We start from the raw sequence: 11,941 nt of genomic DNA on the forward strand, positions 1-11,941 counted from the left end.
AACATATATGTCTCTGATTGGCCATCGTGTTCACACGCTCAACATATATGTCTCTGATTGGCCATCATGTTCACACGCTCAACATATATGTCTCTGATTGGCCATCGTGTTCACACGCTCAACATATATGTCTCTGATTGGCCATCGTGTTCACACGCTCAACATATATGTCTCTGATTGGCCATCGTGTTCACACGCTCAACATATATATCTCTGATTGGCCATCGCGTTCACACGCTCAACATACATGTCTCGGATTGAAGGCGAGGCGACTGGGATTGGACGGAAGGAACTCCTCGCTCACTGCTGGAATGGAATGTGCAATATTTAATTAGTTACAGAAAAAATAAGAAATGTATATTTCCATATCACTTTCACTTTAACTGACTTTGTGATATACTACGGGATGTGTTAAAGGTGTCGGCACTCAGCATTAAAGAAAATAAAAATTCTCAGTGCTGCATATAATTTTAAACAGCCTGTAATTGTAACTTGATGTCGTGCTCCATACCACAAAGATGAAAGCTGCAACAAACCCAAAGCAACAGGAAGGAAAGGTTTTATTTTATTTTAATTCTAGTTCTATTATAACAAGTAAAGTATAATTAAACACTCGTCACTATTGGAACAAGTACTAGTATCTGATAAATAAGAACCAGTATCTAATAATAGACCTGTACTAGTATCTGAATAGTTGTCACATTTGCTCTGTGTCTGTCCTTGGACTTTTGCGTTGAAGTGTTTCCTGTGCTTTATTTTGTAGTTCTTTGTAGTTTTTCATCTTGATTAGTCTCCCCAGGTGCATCTTATTTCTTTGTTACTGTTGTTAAGCTTGTTTCCCCTTGTGTATTTATAGCCCTTGTGTTTCATTTGCTAACTGTGAGTTTTTGAATGTTTCCTGTTCCTTGTGCTTGTTTCTTTATTAAAACCGTGCACGTAGATCCATGCCTCAGCCTGCTCTCAGTCCAGTTCTCCTGATGTAACAATAGGATGTTAAATAAAAATTGAACATAAAAGTACTAGTAGTATAAAAATAGCATGTTGCCATATTTGTGATGGATAAAAATAGTATTTATTTAATCAACAAATTAGTGTTTTTGAAAACTATAAAGACCTATTAGCAAAGATAACTATATTAGCATCCACACCAGCGGATTATATTGTTCTGTTTATTCTAAACTCACGCTTTTCTGTCACTTTAAATGCTCAAGCTCGTTACAGCAGGATGGATTCTGATTGGCTGTCAATGTTTTTATCGTTCATCTGCTGGATAAATCGTTCTGAAAGTGATTCCAACAATATAATTTCTCTTTACCGTTATCGTTATAGTTGTGGTGTGAACTCTGCTATAGACCCTTTTCACATTTCCGGGTTTCTCAGAGCGGAAGTCATCATAGTTGGGTTAAATATTATAGCGGTGAATGAGAGAATACATTAAATATTTTTTTGTGTGCCCATTTGCTCAAAATAGCAAAAGAAAAACAGCGCAATAGTGATTTCACAACTTACAAAAAGAGAGGAAAAAATAGAGTCAAAAGAGAGAAATATGTAAATTTTTACCATCACTCCCATAGACGCTGTATTAGAAACACCCTCACAGCAGCGGTAACTTGTTTTTTGTCATTTGATGCAGAAGTAATACAATACGAAGTAATGGTGTTATAAATGTACATATATTTGTTTTTAAATGAAAATTCAAAAACGCTGCAGGATTTATGATATTGATGACCGTTAAAAAGCGTCATCACAGTCTGTGAAAAGGGTCTATTCTTTAATATTGAGAACAATGTTTAGAACTATATCTTTATTGTTATTTTTATAGTTACCGTCCTTGGTGTGAACGGGCCTTCTTTCAATATACAAATGGCACTTGTTGCCACCTACTGGCGTACGCTAAGAGTCAGCAGCGAACAAATCTTTACATGGACACTTTTTGCTTCAATCTGAATTAATTAATTCCGATTGATGAATGCGAAGTGTTTAGGCTAATTAAAGTGACCGGATCGGATAAAATCTTTTGACATGCGCACACATGAATACAGAGTTTCCTGCTGTTTTTGCATACTAACCATCCTCCTTTTCTTTGTTTTAAAAAGCAAACTTATTATTTTTCTATTTCAGGTCCTAATAGGCGACGTCACATGAACCGTTGTGCCGTGCTGCTTATATTTATCAAAAAGTAAAAATGCCCATTCCTGCACCCAAAACAAGTCCGAAAACAAGGACTGGTCACTGGTGGGACGTTGTCCTGCACTTCACAGATGATTAGTGGAAAGAGAATTTTAGGATGACAGGACAATCATTTATGACACTTTATTCAACAGGAAGAACAGCTTGTTCTGTGCATCATGCGTCATTAAGCTAGTTCTACAGTACCAGTCTCCGTTTTCAATCCGATCAAGTGTTTACATGCCCTCTCGATCCAGATTACAAAAGAAATAAACCAACCCTTACAATCCGAATGACATGTTAATCAGATCTGGCCAATTTGTTCCGATTGACGTGGTTACATGTGACTTTTTGTTCTACTAGTTCGATTACAATCGGATTATAAGGGTCCATGTAAACAAACAGCCCATCATTTGAGAAACAGAAGCTTTTTTTTTTTTTTTTTTACATTTTATTCATCCAACAATATCTTCTCTTGAGTTAAATAATACAAAAAATGTGTTCAAAAGCTACTAATCTAATAATGTTGAGAAAAATATTCATTATTATTAATATTTTGCCAAAAGGTCAGGGAACAAACAGTCATAGTCGCACACATTGAATAAACATAAAAAAAAATGAATAAATAAATAAAACAGTGAACCAAATTAAAAGATAGAAATGAAGTTAAATAAAAAAATATGAAAATGTTTACAAGTAGAAACACATTTTTTCCAGCTTTCTTATTTTTCAAATATAATATTGTTTTTAGGTATTGTTGAACTTCTGACTTTCTAAAATTAAAAACAAAGACTTATTCCATAATACTACATTTAGCTTATTCGGCTATAATAGCAGGAATCACTTTGAAACAATGCTCAAACGTAACGATTCTCATTCGTAATGGGCCGGAAATGAGGCGTCAGCTGGTGGGTCACATGATCGACATCATGTGATTTCCATACAGGGGAACGACCTCAGATATAGCTGTAGTCATCACATCATCATCAGCAGCAAAAGAGACAAATCTCCAGACAACTTGAGTGTCTGATGTCCGCGATCAGTCAGTCAGTCCCACACTCACCATGGCTTGGACAAAGTATCAGCTCTTTCTCGCCGGTCTGATGCTCACCACCGGATCTATCAACACACTCTCCGCGAAGTAAGTAGCGCGCACGCGCCAGATGGGGATTGTTTACATGTTATGTCTGCTTACTTTTATTAGTTGCCACAAATTTTACGTCTATTAATAGTCCAGACAAGGACGTTTTCTCTTTGTCTTTTACAAAACTGTACATTGTGTCCTCGTTGTTTTTAAATGCACTAAATTAATTATACTTGAATGTAAACACAAAGAAAGATGAACCAGTTTGATTGAACTTTTTAGTAACGTATGCATTTAATATACAGTATATAAGGATAAAATCGCACTTTGACAAGATGATTGCCTCGCGTGCAATTGTAATGATCCGCATGTGTCATGACATGTTGATGCTGCAAAATCAGCAATTCTGCCACAAAACACTTGTGACTATTAGTCAATAGTGCAACCGCAGCATTAAATATCTTCAGTCAGATTTCGTCAAGAACAAAGCTGTCTGCCTCAAACACTGTTAAGTAACTTGATACAGCTTGTGTCTAAAACAGAAGCTTGATGTTTCTAGGCAGATGATATTTGATACCACACTGTCACGCCATTGCTCCTGAAAAACTGACACTGATGGTGTTGATGCATCTGGGATTTTACAGTTTCTAAAATAAGTCTTGATAAATTAATTCTAAAGAGTCTTTTTTTCTTTGTCCCGAGGTCATGCATTGTCATTTCATGGTTGTAAAAGTGACATTAGTGTACCATGTGCTGTGCATAGTTACTTATTAAACTTACAGTGACTGGCATGTGAAAGATAGATTTTACATTTTTAGTGCGGTGTGGAAATGCTAATAATCATAACTAAACATTATAATTGTGTAATAAAAATTTGAAATGGTCTACCAAATGAAGTGAAGGAGGCTTCTAGCATTCATAGCTTTTTAAAGTTGCTTATGAGTGTATCTTTATAGTTTAGTACTTTTATATTGATATTGTGTGAACTTGTATTGCCAATGTTTGTTTTTTATGCTTTTGAAGCAACTTTCATGTAGGGCTGCACAATTATGACACAAAACATAATTGTTGATTATTCCCTTGAAATTGTAATTGCGATTTTTATTAATTACGATGATCACAATTGACATTGAATGATGTTTTGAATAGCTTTATACCGTAGTTTGAAGCAACTGGATGCCTTATTTTTAAATGAAAATAAACAAGCTGAAAACATTCTTCCTAAACTTTTATTGCTTTTCTATAGCATTAAGCCTCAATAATAGGTGTATATATAATATTAGTGTTATACTACAATTAAAACCATGGGGAAAACCCTTAAGCTTTAAGATAACCTGTAGAAAGAATAATATAGGTAGACATTTTGGTAACACTTTTGTGTATATATTGTGCCCTTATGTATAATGCACTATAAGCATTACCACAAAGTTAAAATGCACTACAATATTTACAATATTTTTTCTGAAATAATAAGTTGTTTGTCATGTGTTTTGATGGATTATACTTTCTAGCGGTGTGTTCAGTGAATAGAAATGTATTGTAACTGTGGTCACAATTATTCATGAGACCATACAATGCATAATAAGGTACATTACAAGGCATAATTAAGGCATTACAAGCACTTTTATAATGCATTATATGCATTTATTTTACAATGAATTATACACAAGGGATTTAAGTAAAGTGTTACCAACATTATTTTTTGTATTTGCGCCTTTGAACGATTATGAAATTGTGGCATCCGTAATTGTAATCACATTTAGAAATTCAATTAATAGTGCAGCCCTAATATCATGTATGAAAAGTGCTGTGCAAAATACATTTTTACTATTATATATAACAGGTTTCTTAAAAAAGTTGCATATCCACTGTTCTAAAAGATCTAAAATCTTAGCCATTGTTGAGCTAATGTTTGCCTTATTTATAGTTATAATGCATATTTTAATATCGAAAACTCACATGTAATGCGATTTTAATCGGTTTATCTTCTAGATGGGCTGATATGTTCTCTGCACCTGGATGTTATGGTACAAAGGATCATGCCTTCTCCCACCCTTTTGTACAGGTAATGATATTCAATTATCCTCACCACAACAACAACATGCTATTCAAATCAAACTCCCCCCTCAGAGCACCTCTTAGTAGTGTTATCTTGCAAAGTGAGAACTGGTTTTGACCTTCTCTTTATTGAGCTTTACCTGCATGTACTCTAATAATACATGACTCCTCTCCCCCTTCCAGGCTGTGGGAATGTTTTTGGGAGAGCTGTCCTGCCTGGTGGTTTTCCACATCCTCCTTTGTCATGATCGGCGCAGACCCGAGCCCAAGATGGAACCAGGCGAGAGTTTCAACCCCTTACTTTTCCTCCCCCCGGCCATTTGTGACATGTTGGGAACGTCCATCATGTATATTGGTGAGTGTTGATAGTTTGAATTGGACAGTGTGTTGTGATTTACTTTAAAACTGTATATAATTAAAGTTTAGATTGATATGATCTTTTTCTTCCCGTCTCCAGCACTGAACATGACCAGCGCCTCCAGTTTCCAGATGCTGCGAGGAGCTGTGATCATCTTCACCGGACTGCTGTCCGTAGCCTTCTTAGGCCGGCGTCTGCAGCCCAGCCAGTGGATTGGGATCCTAATCACCATCCTTGGTCTGGTGGTGGTTGGACTGTCTGACTTTCTAAACGGCCATGGGAACGACTCCCATAGGCTCAGTGAGGTTATCACAGGTAACTCTAGTGCTGGCAAATGCTTTTAATCATGCAGAATAATGTGCTTTGTCTACAAGTCAGAAAATCCTCTCATTTTTCTTTTACCTGATTGTATCTTGCATCCGGAGCTGATTGGATTGCGTCACTGATTGTCCCTTGATCTTGTTTTATAGGGGACCTTTTGATCATCATGGCACAGATCATTGTTTCAGTCCAGATGGTCTTGGAGGAGAAGTTTGTTTACAAGCACAATGTACATCCACTGAAGGCTGTTGGGACTGAAGGTAAAGTATATAGCTAAGGACTAGAGGTGGGAATCACATACCCCTTTTCCACCAGCATGAACCGGGTGCTAGTTCAGAGCCAGTGCTAGTGCTAGTTCGGAGTTGGTTAGACTGACGAGCCTTCTAAGAAGCGGTTTGCCTTTCCACGGCTAGAGAGCCGCCACAGAGCCAGGTCTTACATCACTGTATACGTCTCATCTTTCTCAGCAACGCTAGGAAAACAAACACACCAGGCTTGTTCGGAGACCGATCAGCGCATGATCTCAAAACACAGCAAGAGCGATTTAAAAGCATAAGGAGTTGTGTGCTCTCGCTGTACTAGTTGTCAAACGGCGATTTGTCTGCACAACGCTGATGCATCTCGAACAAGCCTTCCATCAACAATGGCGAACTTTGCGTTACTATTGATGCACATGGCTTTACGATCCTACATCGGCATCAAAACACAGCGAATCCAACTCATTCGTGCATCTCGCTGTCATTTGTATAGACGGAGATTACAATCGAGCAGCTATTAGCTCCATTAGCTGATATTTAAAAAATGGCGGATCTCTAGTTTGTGTTCGTCTTGTTGGTCACGGTAACCCCAGCCCCTGACGCAAGCGGTTCTTACTTCTAGACCAGCAATGTTTTGGTGCTACTGAAGAACCACTTTTCCTGGATCAGAGCTGGTGCTTTGGGTGTCGAAAGACAAAGAACCGATTTGAAACTAGGCTCTGGCTCCGAACCAGCACTCAAACTGCCTTGGTGGATAAGGGGTAACAGGGTAGCTCACGATACGATACGATACGATACACGGCTCACGATAATATCAATTCTACGATAATCAATATATTTCTAGAAAATTCTATAATGATGCATCACGAGATCTGTCTAACTATGAAAACAAAATGCCTGTGAAAAATGTAATAGCAGGTTTTCCTGACTTTGGACCTTTACTCACACTGCTGTCCACCATCCCGTTAAAAACCTCTTTTTCTTAGGCTAGTTAAATTATGTTCACATTTCCCTCATTCATGTGTTGAGCACCACCCAGAGGAGCCATGAAGTAGCGACGCTGGGAGCAGGGAAATCTATTTAGAGCGCCTTTTTATTAATTCAAATATTGATATTTGGCGCCAGTGTATCGATTCTCATATTGCATGGAGAATGATGACAATATATTGCCCTATCACTATTTTGTCCCATCCTACTAAGGACTATTTTGATCTAAGTACACTAAAAAAAAACAAGTAAAAATGTAGTTTTTGCACGAATATTTTAAAGTACATTTCACATATTAAGTAAACTCTACTTAAGTTAAGTAACATTAACAAAGAAAATAAGTAACTTTAACTTGTCCAGTAAAAGGTTGTTGAGTAATTTCTTCTTAGCTGAAGTTTTCTTTTTGCAATACTTTTTACTCAAACAATATAACACTTAATTAAACCACACTTTTAAAGTGTACATCCAAGTAAATGCAGTAGATATTGGTTAATAGAGCGGCACCTGAACACAGAGACCTGAATACTTGGTACACAATACACAGTGACGGTGATATTCGATGGGTCGCTTTTGAGTATGAATGTGTCATTTTGAGTGGAAAATAAACTCCAGATGTCACAAAACAGCAAGTTACTAAACCTAACAACAAAAGCAATGATACAACAAAGTAAATGCAGCTGGAAACCAGTGAAAAATTTAACTTATTAATTATTCAAGCCCCAGTGCATGATGGGAACACCCGCATCAGAAAAGTTGAGTAGGTTTTACTTAGTTTTATAAGGTTGATATTTACACTGTAATTTCTACAAGCTTGAATTGAGTACTTATATAGAATTTCCTTTTCTTGCCTGAACTAACTTTTTCATGTAGCAATTACCTTTTTTCTGTAGTATTTACTTCACCACAGAATCATTTTTATCAGTGTGTGTATATTGATGCTACTTAATAATAATAATGTTGTCATAATGATTATTGGATAAAAGCTGTTCTTCAGGGGAAAAAAAGGCATTTGGGGGGTAAAATATGTGTTATTTTGGCAATATTTGTTATTTGGCATATGTGTTTAAAATTCGCATTCCTGGGTCTGTATATCACATAATTGTGGTCGCTTCAACCCGCGGACTTGGCAACACAGTGCAGTTGAGTTCTGCTGACATTTGACAACTAACGTTATGCGTCGCTCCGTTGCTCTGATTGGTTGTAGGTCTGTCCAATTGAGGTCTTTCCTGGTTCGGTTGAAACACGCCCCATAATCACAGCCCAACAGAGCAGATCAGGCTCAAATTCTGACTAGAACTGAGTATGACGACGTCAGGCTATTTAATGTGTATTTTAAAGTTTAAAGGGTAACTTCAGTGATTTAGCATTAAGCTTTGTATCAGTAGAAATCCGGTAGTATATTCAAATTATGGTACTTTCCCCCCTCATAGAGAGAATTATGCATTTTATTTCTGGAAAAAATCCTCAGATGACGCAAATATCGTCATTTTGCGTTATCGGAGGATTTTTTGGCTAGAGACTACAGCCAGTAGAAGGAGCTGATCCGCATGTTATCAACCCACGCACAGGGCAGAGATCTCACTCACAGAATGTAAATGCGCACAGTTTCTTAACCAGTGTCTTATTTGTTTTCTCTCTCTCTCTCAGGTTTTTTTGGATTTGTCATCCTCACTCTTCTCCTCATCCCGATGTTCTACATCCATGTGGGCAGTTTTGCAGATAACCCACGGCAGGTCCTAGAAGACGCCCTGGACGCCTTCTGCCAAATTGGCCATAAACCTCTCATCATACTGGCACTGCTGGGCAACACCGTGAGCATCGCCTTCTTTAACTTCGCCGGCATCAGCGTCACCAAAGAGATCAGCGCCACCACTCGCATGGTGCTGGACAGTCTGCGTACCCTAGTCATCTGGGTGGTGAGTTTGGCGCTGGGATGGGAGAAATTCCAGGGCCTACAGATTCTGGGCTTCATCATCCTACTCGTGGGTACAGGTCTGTACAATGGACTCCACAAGCCCTTGATGGACAAACTGCCCTGCTGCCCTAGAGCACAGAGGGAAGAGGAGGCAGAATCCCCTGAAAGAGAGAGACTGCTTGGTGAAGGAAAAGCCACCCAGGAGAGCTAATTTTGGACGTTGAACAAAATGAAGGCCACAAAGCAGTTTCTTAGTTTTAACAGTTGTTTCCATTTTAAGAGAGAATCACATTTTAGTATTGCTTTAGACGTCTGAAACAATACTTGGGAACCATCACTACTTATTGCTTAATGCCAATGTTTGTAGGCATATCTCAGCTGTAAAAGAAAAAAGAAAAGAAAAAAGGGACAGTGATGCTTAGATTTTAAAATGGTTTTGTATGCAAATTATCACTTTATGAAAGAAATGGAAACAAATGATATTTACATGATTTTAATGCCTTTTAATTCTGTTTTATAGGTTTTAAAACTTTTTTTTTTTACATGATGTGCTGTTGTTGGTGCACATTATTTCTCTAATCATTTTATTTGAGGAATGTTATTCTGTGAAACGGGTATTATGTACTGACAGGACAACCTTCTGTTGGTCCATGGTAGTTTCTTGGTTTATAAAAAAACATAAAAAAAGAAGAAAAGTAGCTCTCGGCATGTTTTTATTTTCATAGTGTGGTCAGTGCAATGAACATTAATCTCAGAAACACTGTAGTTTTTACTTAATGTAAAAAGCATTGATATCTTCTGTGTTCCATTTTGATGAATCTGCCCTCTGCATAAATGTATAAATTCCTCTCACATTCTTGTAAGAAACATTTTTTTTACATTTTGGAAACATTTGTTTGTGGTACATGAAATTAACATTGACTTGATCTAATGTTGGTGTCATATGTATGTGTATCTGGGTACATTCAAAAATGAAATGTTTGAATGGGTTAATGCTACAATGAAGATCCTGTATGTGACTTTGTGAATTTGGTCATTTATGTAAATCTTTTGTTTACATAAATGTACACTATTGCTATTTTTAGTGTGTGAGCATAATATCCAAATGCAAAGTTTAAAACAATGACCATCAATACAAATAATTAACAAAAATCCATTAACAATGAGCAATACATTTGTTACATTATTTACAGTAACCTTTGTTAATGTAATGAAATACAACTGTTCATTGTTAGTTTGTGTTTGTTGTCCATTAATAATACTAAAAGAGCAACTTATGATTTACATAATGTATTAGTGCTGTCAAAATTAGCGTGTTAATGCATGCAATTTAATTTTTTCAGTTTAACACATTAAAAATATTTAACACCGTTAACCGCAGCATCTGCTTTTTCTGTCATCCTTTGGCTAGCGTTACATTATATGATCACACTCTTATTCATGCAAATGCTTTTAAACCATTCAATAGCGACAAGACCAAAGAGAACGAGCTGTCTGTGAATGTCCTGACTATGACACACACATACGATGCACAGGATGACGCGCGCCAGTGTCGAGTTCTCTTTCGTGCTTGAATGAATAGCACACACAATTATGCCAAAATGGCAGTTTTGTCGAGTATTCTCAAAAGAGCAGTCTTAAATGAATTCAATTAAATGGACTTAAAGAGTTAGAGAAAATGAGATGCGCGTGACAGTGCGTCAGATCTGCCAGATGGCCCAGATCTTAAAGTGACAGCAGCCTGACACTGCATTCACACCAAGCGTCAGCCTCCTCCAGTTTCTCTTGAAGCCAATACGGAAGTGAGTTAAACTGCAGTTCATCGACTGGCCACTAGAGACAGACTCCAGAAGGAGCAGAATCTCATTGAGCTCATGATAAAATGCCCACCTTTACAGAAGAACACATGTTTACAGCCTGGTACAAATTGTGGTTTTGGTCTATACGGCTAATTTTGCCCTTCATGACGACTGTGAGGGGGGGGAATTTTTTTATAACTCATTCGTTTACATTATATAAAGCCTTAAAGTTCTGCATAATTAAGGGCGTGGCCACTTTGAGTGACAGATGGATTGCCGTTTATCTGCTGTCTGTTAGTCATCACGTCACCTCAGCTCCGCCCACGTCCCGCCTCTTTGCCCATTTTCTGTTATCCGGGAGTGATGCGCTGACAAGATGGCGACGGCCAGCTCGACCCTACTTTACGCTTCAACACGACTCTTCAGAATCCTATGGGTGACGTCATATTTTTTTTACAGTCTATAATTCACACAGGTGTCGGCGTCAACGCTTGCCGGAGGGCGTGTCTGAGGCTTGGTGCTGGCATAATGACCAATCATTACGCATGAACGCAATTGGCTAGCGTCTGCACAAGGGTATTTGCATAAACGTTCTGATTGGCTGACCCCAGTGTTGGGGCTTGAAAAGTTGAAAACTTTTCAACTTCTGTCGTGAGCAACGCTAGTGATGCGACGCAACGGAACCCACAATTCAGTTCGGCAACGCATGACGTCATCCATTCAAAATAAATGAGAATCGTTGGCGCTGACGCCCGTGTGAATGCAACATACTAAACCAGTGATGTCTGTCATTAATCTTAATCAAAGAACAAAGCCAACAGAGAAAATTGTAGCTTATAAGCAGTGTTGCCACAGTTTCTTTGAAAAAGTAATCTGATTACTGATTACTCCTTTAAAAAGTAATTTAGTTACTTTACAGATTACTTGATTTTAAAAGTAACTAAGTTAGATTACAAGTTACTTTATTAGTTACATTCAGCAGCTGCCGACAAC

General features: G+C 37.7%; 1 protein-coding gene across 1 annotated transcript; it reads left to right on the forward strand.

The window, feature by feature from the left end:
• The first annotated feature begins 3,079 nt into the window (after window positions 1–3,079).
• Window positions 3,080–10,528, forward strand: slc35f6 (solute carrier family 35 member F6). The gene is made up of 6 exons (XM_079831259.1): window positions 3,080–3,310; window positions 5,246–5,318; window positions 5,495–5,666; window positions 5,769–5,984; window positions 6,140–6,250; window positions 8,882–10,528. The coding sequence occupies exons 1-6, from the start codon at window positions 3,234–3,236 to the stop codon at window positions 9,358–9,360; spliced, it is 1,128 nt and encodes a 375-aa protein (XP_079687385.1). The 5' UTR covers window positions 3,080–3,233; the 3' UTR covers window positions 9,361–10,528.
• Window positions 10,529–11,941: the final 1,413 nt, after the last annotated feature.

The sequence above is a fragment of the Gobio gobio genome (genome assembly GCF_949357685.1).
Source record: "Gobio gobio genome assembly, chromosome: 12".
NCBI lineage: Eukaryota > Metazoa > Chordata > Actinopteri > Cypriniformes > Gobionidae > Gobio > Gobio gobio.

Excerpts from the sequence above, each read along its gene's own strand:
- slc35f6 (XM_079831259.1), top strand. The coding sequence starts at position 3,234 with ATGGCTTGGACAAAGTATCAGCTCTTTCTCGCCGGTCTGATGCTCACC. Across the intron at positions 5,319-5,494 it reads TCTCCCACCCTTTTGTACAG|GCTGTGGGAATGTTTTTGGG; the intron begins GTAATGATATTC and ends TCCCCCTTCCAG. Across the intron at positions 5,985-6,139 it reads GCTCAGTGAGGTTATCACAG|GGGACCTTTTGATCATCATG; the intron begins GTAACTCTAGTG and ends CTTGTTTTATAG.